At 48.0% G+C, this 18,349-nt stretch overlaps 1 protein-coding gene across 2 annotated transcripts in view; it reads right to left on the bottom strand.

The window, feature by feature from the left end:
- GTF2I (general transcription factor IIi) overlaps positions 1-18,349 on the bottom strand; it is a 1,115,084-nt gene that overhangs the window by 589,767 nt on the left and 506,968 nt on the right. For both annotated transcript variants that reach the window (XM_069226909.1, XM_069226910.1), the window contains one exon: positions 14,624-14,807. In XM_069226909.1, the coding sequence (XP_069083010.1) occupies positions 14,624-14,807 (184 nt within the window). The remainder of the gene's footprint in view (positions 1-14,623; positions 14,808-18,349) is intronic.

Genomic DNA, 18,349 nt, shown 5'->3' with positions numbered 1-18,349 from the left:
ATGCTGACTGGCAGATGTCCAGGGCCGGAACTCCGTGTGCCAACACAGTGGTTGCAGCTGTAGCTTTGGTGGAGTGAGCTTCCAAGCTTTCAGTTGGTTGCTTCTTGGCCAATGCATAGCAGATTTTAATGAGGACACGACCCACCTAGAGATGGTCCGCTTCCGCACCTCTCGACCTTTCGTCACACCAACACAGTCTGCGAAGAGCTGGTTGTCCACTTGAACTCTTTTGTGCGATCAAGGTAGAACAATAACGCTCTTTTTGGATCCACAAGTGGACTTGCTCCTCTTCTTTAGAGGCATGTGGAGGAGAGAAAAAAGTAGGCATTGTGATTGATTGGCCTACTTGAAATGGGGTGACAACTTTCGGCAGCAGAAAGGAGGCCCTCGACTGAAGCACCAATCTGTCAGGTTAGACAGTGGTACGTCATCTTAGAAGATCAGGCCTGCAGCTCACTTACGCTGCAGGCACAAGGAAGGCTGTTTTCAAAGTCAGAAACCTGAGGGGACAATTGTGGAGAGGCTTGAATGAAGCACACATTTAGAAAGTTAAGACCAGATTGAGATGCCACTAAGGCATTACAAATGGTAAAGGAGGGAAAAGATGAAAAGACCCTTCAGGAACCTATGTACAATAGGGGTCTTAAACAAGGAGGGTCGGTCAGGCAGCCACAGGAAAGCAGAAATAGTTGACAGGTAGCACTGAAAATTGCTCAGAGCACAGCCGTTAAGGGCAAGGGGAAAAATAAACAGCAAAACTTCAGAAACGGGGGGGGGGGGGGGGGAATGGGGGATTGAGGGAGGATCAACATGTTTCTCTGTATACCACACCACATTTTTTTTTCTCCAAAAGCAGGCGTATACAGTCTTGGTGGAGAGATGCCTGGTTGATAAAATAGTGTGATAGAACTCAGGAGGAAGGATGAAAGCTGTCAACTGTTGCCGCTCAATCGCCACACAAGAAGGCGGAGAGTGGGCAGCTTCAGGTGAAGAACCCCCCCCCCTGCTGCAGCGACAGAAGATCCTTCCGAAGGGGCAGCCTTATCGGAGGATCGATGGCCATGCTCAGTAGCTCAGGATACCAGACTCTACCCAGCCTGGAGTCACAAGAATGATTTGGGCCCAGTCATTCCTTATCTTCCTGAGAACTCTGGGCAGGCATGGTACGGGCAGTAAGGCATACAGGAGGCCTCAGCTCCACTCAACACAAAATAGGCTGCCTTGTTCATTCCAGCATGCAAAACTGCTGAAACTGTGCGTTCTTGGCAGAGGCATCAGATCTACCACTGTTCTCCCCATTGCTGAATGAGACATTGTGCTACCATTGGTTGGAGACACCAATCGTGATCCGCTAGGCATCGATGGCTGTGTTGGCCTGCCCTGGCATTCGGAAAAGTCAAGCCAAGTCCAGAGACGCAGGGCCTCTCAACAAAGGGTCCACATCCCCACCCCACCCTGTGTCGCAGTACCACATGGCGGTAGTTTTGTCTATGAACACCTGCACTAGCCTCACGTTATTGAAGGAAGAAAGGTTTTCAGTGCCAGTCGGGTCACACAGAGTTCCAGCATGTTGATGTGGGGGCCTGCTGCCTCCGGAGGCCAGAGTCCCCTGATCTCCATCTCTCTCAGATGGTTGCCCTATCCCAGGAGTAATGCATCTGTCACTATTGTGAGATCCGGTTGGGGAAGGGAGAAGGTTCTGCCACTGACCAATCGCTGTTTGGTAACCACCACTGCAGGTCTTTTCCAATACCTTCCGTTATCTGAATCATGTCAGAAATTCCCATGATGCTGAGCGCACTGGAAATGCAGGTCCCACTGGAAAGCCTGCATTCGCCAGCAGGCATGTGTCACTAGCAGGATGCCGGACGCCATGAGGCCCAGCAGCCTCAGAGTCATTGTCACTGAAATCCAGAATAGAGGTAGAAACATCAGTATCACCACCTGAATATCTTGGATTCATCGTTCGAGAGGATACATCTGAAATTACACTGTTTCCATAACAGCTCCGATGATAGGAAGCGGAGAGGGAGTCAGGTAAGACTTCGGCACATTGACAGTGAACCCCAGCGAATGCAGGTGGTCTGCCGTAGTCTGTAACTGGGAGACAGCAGCCTGGGGGGAGCTCGACTTCAACAGGCAGTCAAGCTAGAGGAAGACTGAAACCCCCGATCTCCACGGATGAGCTGCTCCTCCCCCCATCACCAAGGGTTGCTGGTAAGGCCAAAGGGAAGTACAATGAAATAAAAGTGCTCGTGGCCTACCATAAACCGTAGTAATGTCTATGGGAAGGCGGAACAGGAACCTCAAAATATGCATCCTGCAAGTCAAACACTACCATACAGTCTCCTGGCTCCAGGGCAGACAAGACCTAAGCCAATGTAAGCATTCTGAATTCCTCCTCCTTCTTCAGGAAAAAGTTGAGGGCTCGGTGATGTAGAGTAGGGAAAAGATTGTTGTCCTTTTTGGGTACCAGATATTAGAAGGAACAGCAACCACAGCCTTCTTCTGACACCAGAACCCTATCTATGACTCGACTGACCAAGAGTGCCCTAACGTCCTCGTGAAGAAAGGACACATGATCATCTGTCAGCCAGTCGTAGAATGGTGGCATGAAGGTAGGGATAGTTTCAAAGGGGATGAAGTAGCCTCTTTGGACGAGCTGCAAAACCCACTTGTCCGATGTTGTGAACTGCCAGTGGGGCAGGTGATGACGAATCCGGTCACCAACTGGATTCCCCTGGTGGTAAAGGGGCAGATTAGGAAGGTTTAGAGGCTGCAGCTGCTAGGCAAAGAGTGGAAAGGGGCAGTGAGGCACAGGGGGAGACTGAGCAGACCACTGGTTACCTGACCCACAAGGTCTGTGGGTCCCACGGCCTCGGGCAAACAGTCTCAGAAGCACACTGCTGCTCGATGGCTGTAGGGCAATAGGCGTGGCTGGAAGTCCCTTCCATAGCTACAGAAGGAACGAAAGGCAGATTGTGGGTGAAGTGGGGCTGCAGAGAGGCCCGAGGACCTGGTCGTAGCACAAGAGTCCTGAAAGCACTCCAGTGCCGGATCTGCCTGGTCTCTGAAGAGACGGTCTCTGGAAGATGTAAGTGCCCATACTATACTAGCTCAGGAGCCATGCTGCCAAACTCAAGGAGGAGAGATTTGGGTGTCTCATCTGACCTCCGAATTTCATCAAGAGGTCTGGTCTGTATGGAAGCCTGAGATGTGGTCGGAGCGTCCTGTGAAGGAGATCCAGGAACCACTATTGTCTCGGCCATTCCAGAGCAATGAGGATCATTCTGGCTGAGGTAATTGAGAGTTTGATTAGGACTGCTGGGATCAGGGGAATTGGTGGAAAGGCGTACAGACATTTGTTGGACCAGTCTATCCACAAAGCATTACCCAGCAATTCTGGATGGTAAAATGTGGCAGCAAAGCCTCGGCATTTTCTGTTGTCCGTTGTGGCGAAAAGGTCGATAGAAGGTGTGTCCCACAAGCAGAATATATCTTGAACGACGTCTTCTTTCAGGACCCACTCGTGGTTCTCGTCTAGAACCCTGCTGATGGCATCCGCTTGTACATTCTGAACGCCTGGAGGGTGAGTTGCTATTATCTTTACATTCCTGACCAGGAGCCAGTGCCATACTGTCTGAGCCTCTTGACACAAGACTCTGGATTTGGTTCTCCCCTGCTTGGTCAGGTAATATATGGTCGTTGTATTGTCTGTCTGGACAAGCAGGGTGTCTGTGTTGAAAGAAGGGAGAAAGACCTTGAGAGCAAGGTGAACCGCACATAGCTCGGGGAGACTGATGTGGTAAGACTTTTCCCTTGGAGACCAGAGACCTTGTATTTGTAGGTGATCCATATGCGCTACCCACCCGAGGAGAGAATCATCCATTACAATGGTCTGAGACGGAGCATGTGAACAAAAAGGCATTGGTTGTTGCAGATTGGTTTGAGAGCACCACTAACTGAGGGATTTGACTGCATGGGTGGATAGACTCATTCTGTCTTACTAGTTTCCTGTCCTTTGATTCCATTGGTCCCAGAGGTGAGCGTTTGGAGTTAGGCAAATGCAGGAGGCCATGGAGCCTAGAAGTGAGAAACTGTGTGAACTATGGGGCGATGGATAGTCTTTAGCATGCAGCACTTCTGTAAGTATGGATAAGCGTCATTCCTCCCAAGGATACACTTTTCCCTGCAGCGTGTTTATGGTAGCTCCTAAGTAGGGCAGTCTCTGGACAGGTTTTGTCGGGGACTTGAGAAAATTGACATGAAGACCTGGACGATATAGAAGATTGCATGTCCAGTTGAAGTGCTGCTGGGCTTCTGCAAAGGTGGCTGCCATGGTAAGCCAGTCGTCCAGATATGGGTAAACAAATATTTAGTGCCTTCAAAGATGTGCTGCTACGACAGCCATGCACTTGGAGAAAGTTCTGGTTGCTGAATTTAGACCAAAAGGAAGGACAGTGTATTGGTAGTGTTGTTTCCCCACCACAAATCGAAGGAACTTTCGATGTTTTTTCACAGTGGGGATATGAAAGTAGGCGTTGTGTAGGTCGACTGAGCAAAGCCAGTCCCCTTGGTGAATTTGGGGATATACAGGGAGTGCAGAATTATTAGGCAAGTTGTATTTTTGAGGATTAATTTTATTATTGAACAACCATGTTCTCAATGAACCCAAAAAACTCATTAATATCAAAGCTGAATATTTTTGGAAGTAGTTTTTAGTTTGTTTTTAGTTTTAGCTATGTTAGGGGGATATCTGTGTGTGCAGGTGACTATTACTGTGCATAATTATTAGGCAACTTAACAAAAAAAAAATATATACCCATTTCAATTATTTATTATTACCAGTGAAACCAATATAACATCTCAACATTCACAAATATACATTTCTGACATTCAAAAACAAAACAAAAACAAATCAGTGATCAATATAGCCACCTTTCTTTGCAAGGACACTCAAAAGCCTGCCATCCATGGATTCTGTCAGTGTTTTGATCTGTTCACCATCAACATTGCGTGCAGCAGCAACCACAGCCTCCCAGACACTGTTCAGAGAGGTGTACTGTTTTCCCTCCTTGTAAATCTCACATTTGATGATGGACCACAGGTTCTCAATGGGGTTCAGATCAGGTGAACAAGGAGGCCATGTCATTAGATTTCCTTCTTTTATACCCTTTCTTGCCAGCCACGCTGTGGAGTACTTGGACGCGTGTGATGGAGCATTGTCCTGCATGAAAATCATGTTTTTCTTGAAGGATGCAGAGTTCTTCCTGTACCACTGCTTGAAGAAGGTGTCTTCCAGGAACTGGCAGTAGGACTGGGAGTTGAGCTTGACTCCATCCTCAACCCGAAAAGGCCCCACAAGCTCATCTTTGATGATACCAGCCCAAACCAGTACTCCACCTCCACCTTGCTGGCGTCTGAGTCGGACTGGAGCTCTCTGCCCTTTACCAATCCAGCCACGGGCCCATCCATCTGGCCCATCAAGACTCACTCTCATTTCATCAGTCCATAAAACCTTAGAAAAATCAGTCTTGAGATATTTCTTGGCCCAGTCTTGACGTTTCAGCTTGTGTGTCTTGTTCAGTGGTGGTCGTCTTTCAGCCTTTCTTACCTTGGCCATGTCTCTGAGTATTGCACACCTTGTGCTTTTGGGCACTCCAGTGATGTTGCAGCTCTGAAATATGGCCAAACTGGTGGCAAGTGGCATCGTGGCAGCTGCACGCTTGACTTTTCTCAGTTCATGGGCAGTTATTTTGCGCCTTGGTTTTTCCACACGCTTCTTGCGACCCTGTTGACTATTTTGAATGAAACGCTTGATTGTTCGATGATCACGCTTCAGAAGCTTTGCAATTTTAAGAGTGCTGCAGCCCTCTGCAAGATATCTCACTATTTTTGACTTTTCTGAGCCTGTCAAGTCCTTCTTTTGACCCATTTTGCCAAAGGAAAGGAAGTTGCCTAATAATTATGCACACCTGATATAGGGTGTTGATGTCATTAGACCACACCCCTTCTCATTACAGAGATGCACATCACCTAATATGTTTAATTGGTAGTAGGCTTTCGAGCCTATACAGCTTGGAGTAAGACAACATGCATAAAGAGGATGATGTGGTCAAAATACTCATTTGCCTAATAATTCTGCACTCCCTGTATTTGGTGTAGGGCCAGCATCCTGAACTTTTCCTTTTTGATCCAATGGTTGGCAACCTTCAGGTCTAGAATAGGTCTGAATTCCTTTTTGTCCTTTTTTGGGACAAGAAAGTATGTTGAATAAATGCCTTTCCCCCTCTGGTTGAGAGGAACTGGTTCTATCGCTTTCTTTTCTAGCAATATGGAAAGTTCCGCCTTTAGGAGGGTGAGATGAGAAGTGGTTGCCCTTGGTGGAATACTTGGCAGTGGAGTGGAAACTCTGAAACAAAACCCATTCTGCACAATGTTTAAGACTCAAGTGTCTTGTGTAATTCATTGCCACTCTGTCAAGTAATTGCCAATGCTTCCCCCCCCCACCGAAGTGGTTAACGGACGTGGGGGAAAAAAGCTTTCAGGGTTTTGTGGCTGGTTGTTGACGAGTACCCTGAATAGGCTGGTGTGCCGCTCGTCCTCTTTGTTGTTTCCTTCGAGGCTGATAGGCTCTTTGGAACTGCTGCTGATATCTATTAGACAGCCACTGAGGGGTTTGAACCCTCTGAGAAGGGTAGCGGCACTGGAAGGGACAGAAGGATCTTCGGTCTTTAGATTTTTCAAGACCTACCACTTTCAAAGTGTCCAGTTCTGCCTTCATTCTTGCCATTTCATCATTGCCATGAGAGCTGAACAGTGTGGATGCTGAAAAAAGCAAGTTTTGAAAGCGTTGCAGAGCGTCTGGTTTTAGGGACGTTAGGCGCAGCCAGGCATGCCTCCTTAAGGATATCCCAAGGCAGTATGCATGTGCCGAGAGCAAGGATGAGTCAGCTGCTGCGCTAATGACCTGGTTGGAGACCATAACACCTTTTACAATCTCTAAAAAAACATCTTTCTGATCCCTCTGGAGACGGTCGGCAAATTGAAGCAGGGAATCCCTCAAGGCCCTATAATATCTTAGCAAGAGGGCTGTGGCGCTTGCTGCTTTTAAGGATGTTGTCGCCAAACTACATACTTTGCGGCCAGGTGAATCCACCTTTCAACTTTCTTTGTCCGGCAGAGAGGTAGCAGACAGAAGTGGCATGAGATTTACAGGCGGCAAGGATCACCACAGAATCAGGTGGAGCGTCGGAGCGCAGAAACAAAGGGTCTTGTTCTGAAGGACGTTACTTTTTTTTTAACAATCTGGAAGGAGCAGACTTTGTCGTGGCCGGTGTAAGGAAGACTTCCATGGCGGGTTCTAGAAGACCCGATACCAGAGTGTAGGAAGTTGGCTCTGTATGTGCTATTTCAAAGTAAGGAATAGCATGCACAGAGTCCAAGGGTTCCCCTTATAGGTAAAATAGTGGTAAAAAGAGATAATACTAATGCTCTATTTTGTGGTAGTGTGGTCGAGCAGTAGGCTTATCCAAGGAGTAGTGTTAAGCATTTGTTGTACATACACATAGACAATAAATGAGGTACACACACTCAGAGACAAATCCAGCCAATAGGTTTTGTTATAGAAAAATATCTTTTCTTAGTTTATTTTAAGAACCACAGGTTCAAATTTAACATGTAATATCTTGTTTGAAAGGTATTGCAGGTAAGTACATTAGGAACTTTGAATCATTTCAATTGCATGTATACTTTTCAAGTTATTCACAAATAGCTATTTTAAAAGTGGACACTTAGTGCAATTTTCACAGTTCCTGGGGGAGGTAAGTTTTTGTTAGTTTTACCAGGTAAGTAAGATACTTACAGGGTTCAGTTCTTAGTCCAAGGTAGCCCACCGTTGGGGGTTCAGAGCAACCCCAAAGTTACCACACCAGCAGCTCAGGGCCGGTTAGGTGCAGAGTTCAAAGTGGTGCCCAAAACGCATAGGCTATAATGGAGAGAAGGGGGTGCCCCGGTTCCGGTCTGCTTGCAGGTAAGTACCCGCGTCTTCGGAGGGCAGACCAGGGGGGTTTTGTAGGGCACCGGGGGGGACACAAGCCCACACAGAAATTTCACCCTCAGCGGTGCGGGGGCGGCCGGGTGCAGTGTTAGAACAAGCGTCGGGTTCGCAATGTAAGTCAATGAGAGATCAAGGGATCTCTTCAGCGCTGCAGGCAGGCAAGGGGGGCTTCCTCGGGGAAACCTCCACTTGGGCAAGGGAGAGGGACTCATGGGGGTCACTTCTGCAGTGAAAGTCCGGTCCTTCCGGTCCTGGGGGCTGCGGGTGCAGGGTCTTTTCCAGGCGTCGGGACTTAGGTTTCAGAGAGTCGCGGTCAGGGGAAGCCTCGGGATTCCCTCTGCAGGCGGCGCTGTGGGGGCTCAGGGGGGACAGGTTTTGGTACTCACAGTCGTAGAGTAGTCCGGGGGTCCTCCCTGAGGTGTTGGTTCTCCACCAGCCGAGTCGGGGTCGCCGGGTGCAGTGTTGCAAGTCTCACGCTTCTTGCGGGGAGTTGCAGGGTTCTTTAAAGCTGCTTCTTGAAACAAAGTTGCAGTCTTTTTGGAGCAGGTCCGCTGTCCTCGGGAGTTTCTTGTCGTCGTCGAAGCAGGGCAGTCCTCAGAGGATTCAGAGGTCGCTGGTCCCTTTGGAAGGCGTCGCTGGAGCAGAGTTCTTTGGAAGGCAGGAGACAGGCCGGTGAGTTTCTGGAGCCAAGGCAGTTGTTGTCTTCTGGTCTTCCTCTGCAGGGGTTTTCAGCTGGGCAGTCCTTCTTGTTGTTGCAGGAATCTAATTTTCTAGGGTTCAGGGTAGCCCTTAAATACTAAATTTAAGGGCGCGTTTAGGTCTGGGGGGTTAGTAGCCAATGGCTACTAGCCCTGAGGGTGGGTACACCCTCTTTGTGCCTCCTCCCAAGGGGAGGGGGTCACAATCCTAACCCTATTGGGGGAATCCTCCATCTGCAAGATGGAGGATTTCTAAAAGTTAGAGTCACCTCAGCTCAGGACACCTTAGGGGCTGTCCTGACTGGCCAGTGACTCCTCCTTGTTGCTTTCTTTGTTCCCTCCAGCCTTGCCGCCAAAAGTGGGGGCCGTGGCCGGAGGGGGCGGGCAACTCCACTAAGCTGGAGTGCCCTGCTGGGCTGTGACAAAGGGGTGAGCCTTTGAGGCTCACCGCCAGGTGTCACAGCTCCTGCCTGGGGGAGGTGTTAGCATCTCCACCCAGTGCAGGCTTTGTTACTGGCCTCAGAGTGACAAAGGCACTCTCCCCATGGGGCCAGCAACATGTCTCTAGTGTGGCAGGCTGCTGGAACTAGTCAGCCTACACAGACAGTCGGTTAAGTTTCAGGGGGCACCTCTAAGGTGCCCTCTGGGGTGTATTTTGCAATAAAATGTACACTGGCATCAGTGTGCATTTATTGTGCTGAGAAGTTTGATACCAAACTTCCCAGTTTTCAGTGTAGCCATTATGGTGCTGTGGAGTTCGTGTTTGACAAACTCCCAGACCATATACTCTTATGGCTACCCTGCACTTACAATGTCTAAGGTTTTGTTTAGACACTGTAGGGGTACCATGCTCATGCACTGGTACCCTCACCTATGGTATAGTGCACCCTGCCTTAGGGCTGTAAGGCCTGCTAGAGGGGTGTCTTACCTATACTGCATAGGCAGTGAGAGGCTGGCATGGCACCCTGAGGGGAGTGCCATGTCGACTTACTCGTTTTGTCCTCACTAGCACACACAAGCTGGCAAGCAGTGTGTCTGTGCTGAGTGAGAGGTCTCCAGGGTGGCATAAGACATGCTGCAGCCCTTAGAGACCTTCCTTGGCATCAGGGCCCTTGGTACTAGAAGTACCAGTTACAAGGGACTTATCTGGATGCCAGGGTCTGCCAATTGTGGATACAAAAGTACAGGTTAGGGAAAGAACACTGGTGCTGGGGCCTGGTTAGCAGGCCTCAGCACACTTTCAATTGTAAACATAGCATCAGCAAAGGCAAAAAGTCAGGGGGCAACCATGCCAAGGAGGCATTTCCTTACACAGAGGAAGTAAAGGTCTTAAGGCCGAACGTTGCTGCAGTGTTTCAAAAATGACTGAAGTAGTTGGTGCTGGGACAGCCATTGGAATGTTACATTTTGCTGTGCCTCGAACTAAGACTTCCTGAAAGGTATTAACGTCGTCCCCTGGTGGCTTAAGAGGTTGAGACGAGTCAGACAGAGTAGGTGAATAGTCTCTGGTAGACGATGAGGAGTCTCCGTGGTATCACCTGAAAGAACGTGACTAAAGAAATGCCTCCTTGGCATGGTTGCCCCCTAACTTTTTGCCTTTGCTGATGCTACGTTTTGATTGAAAATGTGCTGGGACCCTGCTAACCAGGCCCCAGCACCAGTGTTCTTTCCCTAAACTTTACCTTTGTCTCCACAACTGGCACAACCCTGGCACTCAGATAAGTCCCTTGTAACCGGTACCCCTGGTACCAAGGGCCCTGATGCCAGGGAAGGTCTCTAAGGGCTGCAGCATGTCTTATGCCCCCCTGGGAACCCCTCACTCAGCACATGCACACTGCCTCACAGCTTGTGTGTGCTGGTGGGGAGAAAATGACTAAGTCGACATGGCACTCCCCTCAGAGTGCCATGCCAACCCCACACTGCCTGTGGCATAGTTAAGTCACCCCTCAAGAAGGCATTACAGCCCTAAGGCAGGGTGCACAATACCACAGGTGAGGGCATAGTTGCATGAGCACTATGCCCCTAAAGTGTCTAAGTAAAACCTTAGACATTGTAAGTGCAGGGTAGCCATAAGAGTACATGGTCTGGGAGTTTTTGAAACACGAACTCCACAGTTCCATAATGGCTACACTGAAAACTGGGAAGTTTGGTATCAAACTTCTCAGCACAATAAATGCACACTGATGCCAGTGTGCAATTTATTGTAACATACACCCAGAGGGCATCTTATAGATGTCCCCTGAATACTAATCCGACTGCTAGTGTAGGCTGACCAGTTTCTGCCAGTCTGCCACACACCAGACATGTTGCTGGCCACATGGGGAGAGTGCCTTTGTCAGTCTGTGGCCAGGAACAAAGCCTGTACTGGGGGGAGGTGCTTCTCATCTCCCCCTGCAGGAACTGTAACACCTGGTGTGAGCCTCAAAGGCTCACCCCTTTTGTTACAGCGCCCCAGGGAATCCCAGCTAGTGGAGATCCCCGCCCCTCCAGCCACTGCCCCCACTTTTGGCGGCAAGGCTGGAGGAGATGAGAAAAACAAGGAGGAGTCACCCACCAGTCACGACAGCCCCTAAGGTGTCCTGAGCTGAGGTGACCCCTGCCTTTAGAAATCCTGTATCTTGAGTTTGGAGGATTCCCCCAAAAGGGTTAGAGATGTGCCCCCCCCTCCCCACAGGGATGAGGCACAAAGAGGGTGTAGCCACCCTCAAGGACAGTAGCCATTGGCTACTGCCCAACAGACCTAAACACACCCCTCAATTCAGTATTTAGGGGCACCCCAGATCCCAGGAAATCAGATTCCTGCAACCTGAAGAAACAAGGAGGACTGCTGACCTACAAGCCTGCAGAGAAGGAGGAAGACAACTGCTTTGGCCCCGGCCCTACCGGCCTGTCTCCAACTTCGAAAACCTGCTCCAGTGAAGCATCCGACAGGGACCAGCAACCTCTGAAGCCTCAGAGGACTGCCCTGGACTAAAGGACCAAGAAACTCTCGTGAGCAGCGCCCTGCTCAAAACCAGCTACTTATTTGCAACAAAGAAGCAACTTCCAAAGACTGCACGTTTCCGGCCGGAAGCGTGAGACTGCACCTTCAGAGAACAACTCAGGGAGGACTCCCCGGCAACTGCGAGCCCATGAGTAACCAGAGACGACCCCAATGAGCCCCCACAGTGACGCCTGCAGAGAGAACCCAGAGGCTCCCCCTGACCGCGACTGCCTGTAACAAGGGACCCGACGCCTGGATCAAGCACTGCACCCGGAGCCCCCAGGACCTGAAGGAACCAAACTTCAGCACAGGAGTGACCCCTAGGTGACCCTCTGCCTAGCCCAGGTGGTGGCTGTCCAGAGAAGCCCCGCCCCCTGTGCCTGCCTGCACCGCTAGAGTGACCCCGGGGTCCCTCCATTGTTTTCTACCTGAAACCCGACGCCTGCTTTGCACACTGCACCCAGCCGCCCCTGTGCTGCTGAGTGTGTGTTTTGTGTGCCTACTTGTGTCCCCCCCAGTGCTCTATAAAAAAACCCTGATCGGCCCCCTGAGGATGCAGGTACTTACCTGCTGGCTGACTGGAACCGGAGCGCCCCTTTTTCCATAGGCGCCTATGTGTTTTGGGCACCTCTTTGACCTCTGCACCTGACCGGCCCGAGTTGCTGGTGTGGTAACTTTGGGGTTGCCTTGAACCCCCAACGGCAGGCTGCCTATGCCCCAGAACTGAGACTTGTAAGTATTTTACTTACCTCCTAATCTAACCTTTATTTACCTCCCCCAGGAACTGTTGATTTTTGCACTGTGTCCACTTTGAAAATAGTCTATTGCCATTTTTACAAAGACTGTATATGATATTGCTTTTTTTCAAAGTTCCTAAAGTATCTAAGTGAAGTACCTTACATTTAAAGTGTTTACTGTAAATCTTGAACCTGCGGTTCTTAAAATAAACTAAGAAAATATATTTTTCTATATAAAAACCTATTGGCATGGAGTAAGTCTTCGTGTGTACAACAAATGCTTAACACTACCCTCTGGTAAGCCTACTGCTCGACCACCACTAGAGCATTAGAATTATCTAATTTTGCCAGTATCGTACCTCTAAGGGGAACCCTTGGACTCTGTGCACACTATTTCTTACTTTGAAATAGTATATACAGAGCCAACTTCCTACAGCGACCTTGACCTTTGTCGAGATCTGTGACAAGAGTGTCTTGATCTCGTTGTAGAATGGGCAGATGCATGATGGCTATGATGTGAACGGTGGCACGATCTTGAGTGCGGTCTGGGAGCTGGAGTGATGCTTGGTACTTGAGGCACCGGAAATGGTGTAGGTGCCTGGAGCAGCGAAGAAGCCGGCAATGCGTCAGTCAGATCTTGAGAATGCGGAGTAGCAGCCAGAGGTGGAGAGGTAGTGGGAGGAGAAGACGGAGATGAAAGAAGGAGAACCAGCAGAGAAACTTCTCTGGAACGCTATGACTCTGACGAGGAATAAATCCTTCTCCTTTTAGAAGTTTTCTGTGTGCTCGACGTCGAGGGACTCTTCGACCTCTCTCTTCGTCGTTGATGTACCGATGGCGACCTAGACCTTCGACGTCAGACTGTGATGGCGATGTTTCCTTTGTCTCGACGTCGAGTCCACCAACGGCGACACACTCTTCGACGTTGTGCACCAAACATCTGGAGTCCTAGCAGTCATGCTGCGGCGCGTGAGGTTGTGCGGTCTATCGACGTCGTGCGACGTTTGTGCGAGGTCAAGCCAGACTTCGATGGCAAACATGTGGGCGTCGTACCTGTTCTCGTCATCCATCTCCTCGACGTTGTCGGGGGCCAAAATCGTTTTCTGCCCAAAAATGCCTCTCAGACCTTCCACGTCCACTGGAGGCTGAGGGAAGAGCTCTAGTGGAAGACTTACCTTCACCTCGCTCATAGGTCCCACTGGCTTCTTGCCTTTCTGATTTCCCTTGAAGCAAAATCTTCTCCCTGTTGCGCAGGGTACATCTGGAAAATGACCTGCAGATGTTAAAGTTGTGAAGATGGTAGGCAGATGATACAGACATCAGAGTCTGTTCTGGCTTTTTTCCAGCCATTCCAGGCATTTGTCGAATAGAGAAGGCAATTTTACTGAGAAAACAAGCCTTCCTCCAGTTAGAAAAAGACCAAATTGAAGAAAAGTCAAAAGACGTAGAGTGAAACAGTTGTCACTGAAATGTCCACTGATTTTTTGGAGAAAAAACCTAAAAAGGTCAAGCTCAATGCTCCAGGGTCCTGTCAGCATGAGCCAGAAAAAAAGCTGAGGTATCTGCCTCACTCTAGGCATGATGGGATAGTGGAGGACTGGCTGTTCTTAAAGCCACAGTTTCGGTTTTCTTCATTGATAATGGCAGCCTATGGGCTACACTGCCTTGCGCTCCAGCACTTTTTTGCAATTTAAAAAGCTTTGTGAAAGATTCTTTCTCCTGAATTTTCAACTCATTCATGCATTTGAATGCATTTACCTTAACCTTGTCCTTTTTAAAGCAAACTGGATGAAGAATTTTGGACACTCTAGCCTTTCCTCTAGGCTGCACACGGACATTCTTAAGTGACTTTGCAGGCCTTCTTGAAGTAACACGAACATGAACACTGAAGAAGTTATTTTGGAAAAAGTGCTCTGGGGCCCCCGCAGGCAGGCGGAACTATTCAACGCTTTTGACTATACATAGAAATCCCCTACGAGAGAAACCCATTTACAATGTTACACAATCCTATGATTACATGGCACATTCACGCTATAGAGATAATTAACATCATGATCATACTAAATTCCTCAGGCCAGCAAGCATACAATGTGGAATTAATCAATATTTTTGATTATACAAATGCATGTGTTAGACCGGTCCTTACTTTTTAATCACAAACCGTATCCTTTCCTTTGCTAGTAGAATCCTTTCGAGACGTGGTATTCCATAGGTAGACGGTCTCCTGAAAGGAATTCCTTCTGGCAAACCTTCAACAAACAGGTCATCTGTATTTGACTGGAAAAGCGGATATGGGATGGACACGGGACCAGATGCATTTATAGCTTGAGCTTAAAAAGGAAAGAAATCTTAAATTCAGTGAAAATGAATTTAGTGTTTAAATACAAGGTTCATTTCAATTTAAAGTTTCCTTATTGGATCTATAACTTGTAGCAAATCTCTTCTGCGCATCAAATGCAAAGAGTTGTGAAACTGCACCAAAGTAATTGAAAACCAAAGGAATGCCCTTTCAATGTAAAGTACAAAAATGCATCTGAACCATAACTTTAGCTACTTCTGCAGATTACAGTTAATTTGCATGCAAAAAAAAAAAAAATACAAGGTTAAAGTGAAGGTATGGTTAGAAGACCATATCCTTTTAACCCCTTGTGTGCTGAGGACATGTCCAGCAGGTCCTAGCACCCACCTCCCTTGGTGGTGGTGAGGTGGGGGGTGGGTCAGGAGGTTGGGTGCTGGGAGTGCTGTTGCGCCGCCTGTGAATCCCCCACCACGTCGTAACCAGAGATGGAAGCAGAAGGGGATCCGCTGCCACCCCTGACACCTCCCCCCCGGCAATCTGATATCAGCACACCCAAATCATCAAAAGAACACAGGGGCGCACTGGAAGCCACTTTCTTCCAGCGCATCAGGAAAGAAGGTAGGGTTCTCTTTCCTGGTAAGGATTGGGAGGGCAGAGAGGTACAGGCGAAAAAGAAACTTTTTCGTTTCCCCCAGTGTCTCTGTTCAGTGCATTCCTGCTGTGGGATCGTGCAGCAGTAATGCACTCACTAGGCATCAGGAATTTTCTTTTCTGGTGGGAAGCGGCCCCTTGGGCAAGGGCCGTTCCCTACTATTAAGGAAGTATTCTAGCTGTTTTCTACCCCCAATTTCCCTCCACCCAACCCCTGGGGAGAGATCTGTAATATTTTTTTTTAGGCAGATCTGTAGCCAAGTGGGGCAGAAACCCACTAGACACCAGGGATTATTTTAGTTACATGTCAGTGAGCGGGCCCTTGGGCAAGGGTTACTTCCCATTATTAGGCAAATATTTTTGCTCTCTTTTCTACCCACTCTCGAACCCCCCCTACCCATCTCCCCCCCCCCCCATCATGTAACTAAATTCATCCCTGGTGTCAAGTGGTCTTCTGCTGCCCTACCATGTCTCCCCCCCCCAACCCCACCCAGGGGCAGATTGGCCATATTTCTAGGTAAATCTGCCCACATGGGGGGAGACATGGTAGGGCAGCAGAAAACCACTTGCCACCAGGGATGAATTTATTTACATGATGGGGAGCGGCCCCTTGGGCAAGGGTTGCTGGCCAAATATAGTACAGGTTTTGGATGCCCACAATGGGGAGCAGAAAATCATTAGACACGAGGGAATATGTATCAGCGTGTGCGCACTGGAGTTTGGCTGACTGTGTACTTACATTTGACTGATGGTGTGTTTGAACAAGGAATTTAGCTGGCTGTGTGGGGACTGGCTTCTGGCTGGCGATGTGCAGGGCAGATGTTTGAATGCTGACCTGCCCCTCCAAGGGCAGACTTTAAAGTGTATTATAATGTTAACTGTTTTATTTCTTCTAACTATTTGCATTTTTTGACCTTAATGTTTTATTTCTCCTTTTTATTCTAGAAAAAAAGAGCTGCAGTTTATGTAGCTGCATGTCTTTGCTAAGAAAGTTTCTTTGTAAAGTTTACTTAAAATGAGTATGATTACCCTGCATGAATGTTTTCTTTTTAATGGTGTAATAATCGCAGCATGTCTAGCTTTGGTTTCATTGTGTGTCAAATTCTCTTTAGATTTGTGCAAGATGTGTACTATGTTGTCTTGTGTGCAATTTCCTTTTGTTTTTCGTTTCTGGTGGGATATCGTTGATTCTTGCTATGTCTGCTGAGTAGATACAGGTGGTGCTCAGCCTAGTTGCCTGCGGCAAGTGAGAGGTATTGTTTCGTGTAGAAAACTCATTGTGTCGTTTGTATTGATAGTTTTCTATACATCATTATATGTGAAAACGAAATGGTTACTTAGCAGTAGGAGTAGTTTTGCAGCGTGAAGAGTGTTCTTTATTCACATGCTATGCATTATTCCGCCATCCAGTGGTTGGGTCCAGAATTGTCTCTTCCTTTTTTTTTTTTTTTTTTCTTTTGGGTGTCGTTACCCACCATTTGGTACTTGGTCCGTCCCCTGTGTGACATCAGACGGTGCCCCGGAAGTTCCTGTGTGTGTTAGCCATCTTCAGATTCCTTTTCTGTTGTGTTGTTTTTCTTTCTTTTTTTGCTTGCTTTATCTACATAGGATCTCCCCCACCTGCTTGTCCTGTTTTCATTTCCAGGTTTCGCATTTGAAATCCAGATAACTCTTCAGGCTGCAAAACTACTGCTATTGGTAAGTAACCATTTCATTTTGCGGCATGAATCTTTCTGGATTCACATGCTGTGAATTAGATTATGTAGTGGTTTCTATTTCCTTGGGTTGATTGGGGTGAAATGATGAGCTTGCAAACAGGAACTGTAGTACTCTTTATCCCACTTGAGCTTCTTTATGCGTTTGGATGTCCACACAATAATCCTTTGTGAACGTGTATGGGGATGCCCATGTTGTGCTGCGCAGATAGTGTCAATGGGCACGTTCGGCATGAATGCTACAGTTTTCCTTGTTGAGTGCGCTTTAGGGCGGTGAGGTAGGCATTTGCCAGCCGATGTGTAGCATGTTTGGATTGTCTGCACAATCCATTGTGCGATAGTTCCTTTTGTGACGGGTGACCCCTTACTGGATTTGGCATATGAAATAAACAGTTAGTTCCCCTTACAAAAACTGTTTGGTCTCCCCTAGGTAATATATTAGTGCTCTTCTCACATCAAGGGTATGTAATGTCCTTTCCAAACGTGCTTGTGGATTCTTAAAGAAAACCAGCAACTGGATGGTTTAGTTGACATGGAATTTGCTCACCACCTTAAGTAAGAATTGAGGATTAATTCTGGGGACTACCTTGTCCTTGCGAATCTGCATGTATAGTTCTTGTATTGTTAGCACTTGTTTCTCACCTACTCTTTGTAGCGATGTGATTGCTAACAAAACAGCATTTTTTTTTAAGTGGTGAACAGGAGTTCTGCTTTGTGCATAGGGTCAAATGGTTTTGCCATCAACTGCGGTGTTCAAGCTCTACATTGGAGCTGGTGCATTCTGGAGGGGGAGGAGGTTTGGGGTGGGGGGGTGGACACAACTGTTTCCTGTATAGGTATCGTCTCTAAGGTGTTTATTTCTGCGCACCTTAGTAGGTATCTTTTCCATTTTGATGCGTAGCACTTTCTTGTCGCTGACTTTCTGGCCTCCTTTAATATTTCCATGGCCCTAGGTTGTAGGTTTAGGTGTCTGAATTCTATGTAATCAGGTGTCATGCTGTTAGATTGAGTGTTGCTGCATTTGCATTGCAAGCAGTTCCCATTCCACTTTAATCGTGATCATTTGTCCCTTTCGACATCAAGTAGGTCTGAATATCATGCTTGTCTGCCCCATTGAGGAGCTATTAGGATGAGATTCATCCCTGGTTGCCTGGCCTTTTCCAGCACTCCTGTTATTAGGAGAATTGGAGGAAAGGCATAAGCAAAT

This window comes from Pleurodeles waltl, chromosome 3_2 (genome assembly GCF_031143425.1).
Source record: "Pleurodeles waltl isolate 20211129_DDA chromosome 3_2, aPleWal1.hap1.20221129, whole genome shotgun sequence".
NCBI classification, from domain to species: domain Eukaryota; kingdom Metazoa; phylum Chordata; class Amphibia; order Caudata; family Salamandridae; genus Pleurodeles; species Pleurodeles waltl.
The sequence above is the reverse complement of the archived record's forward strand: the minus strand, read 5'-3'. Positions and strand labels throughout refer to the sequence as shown.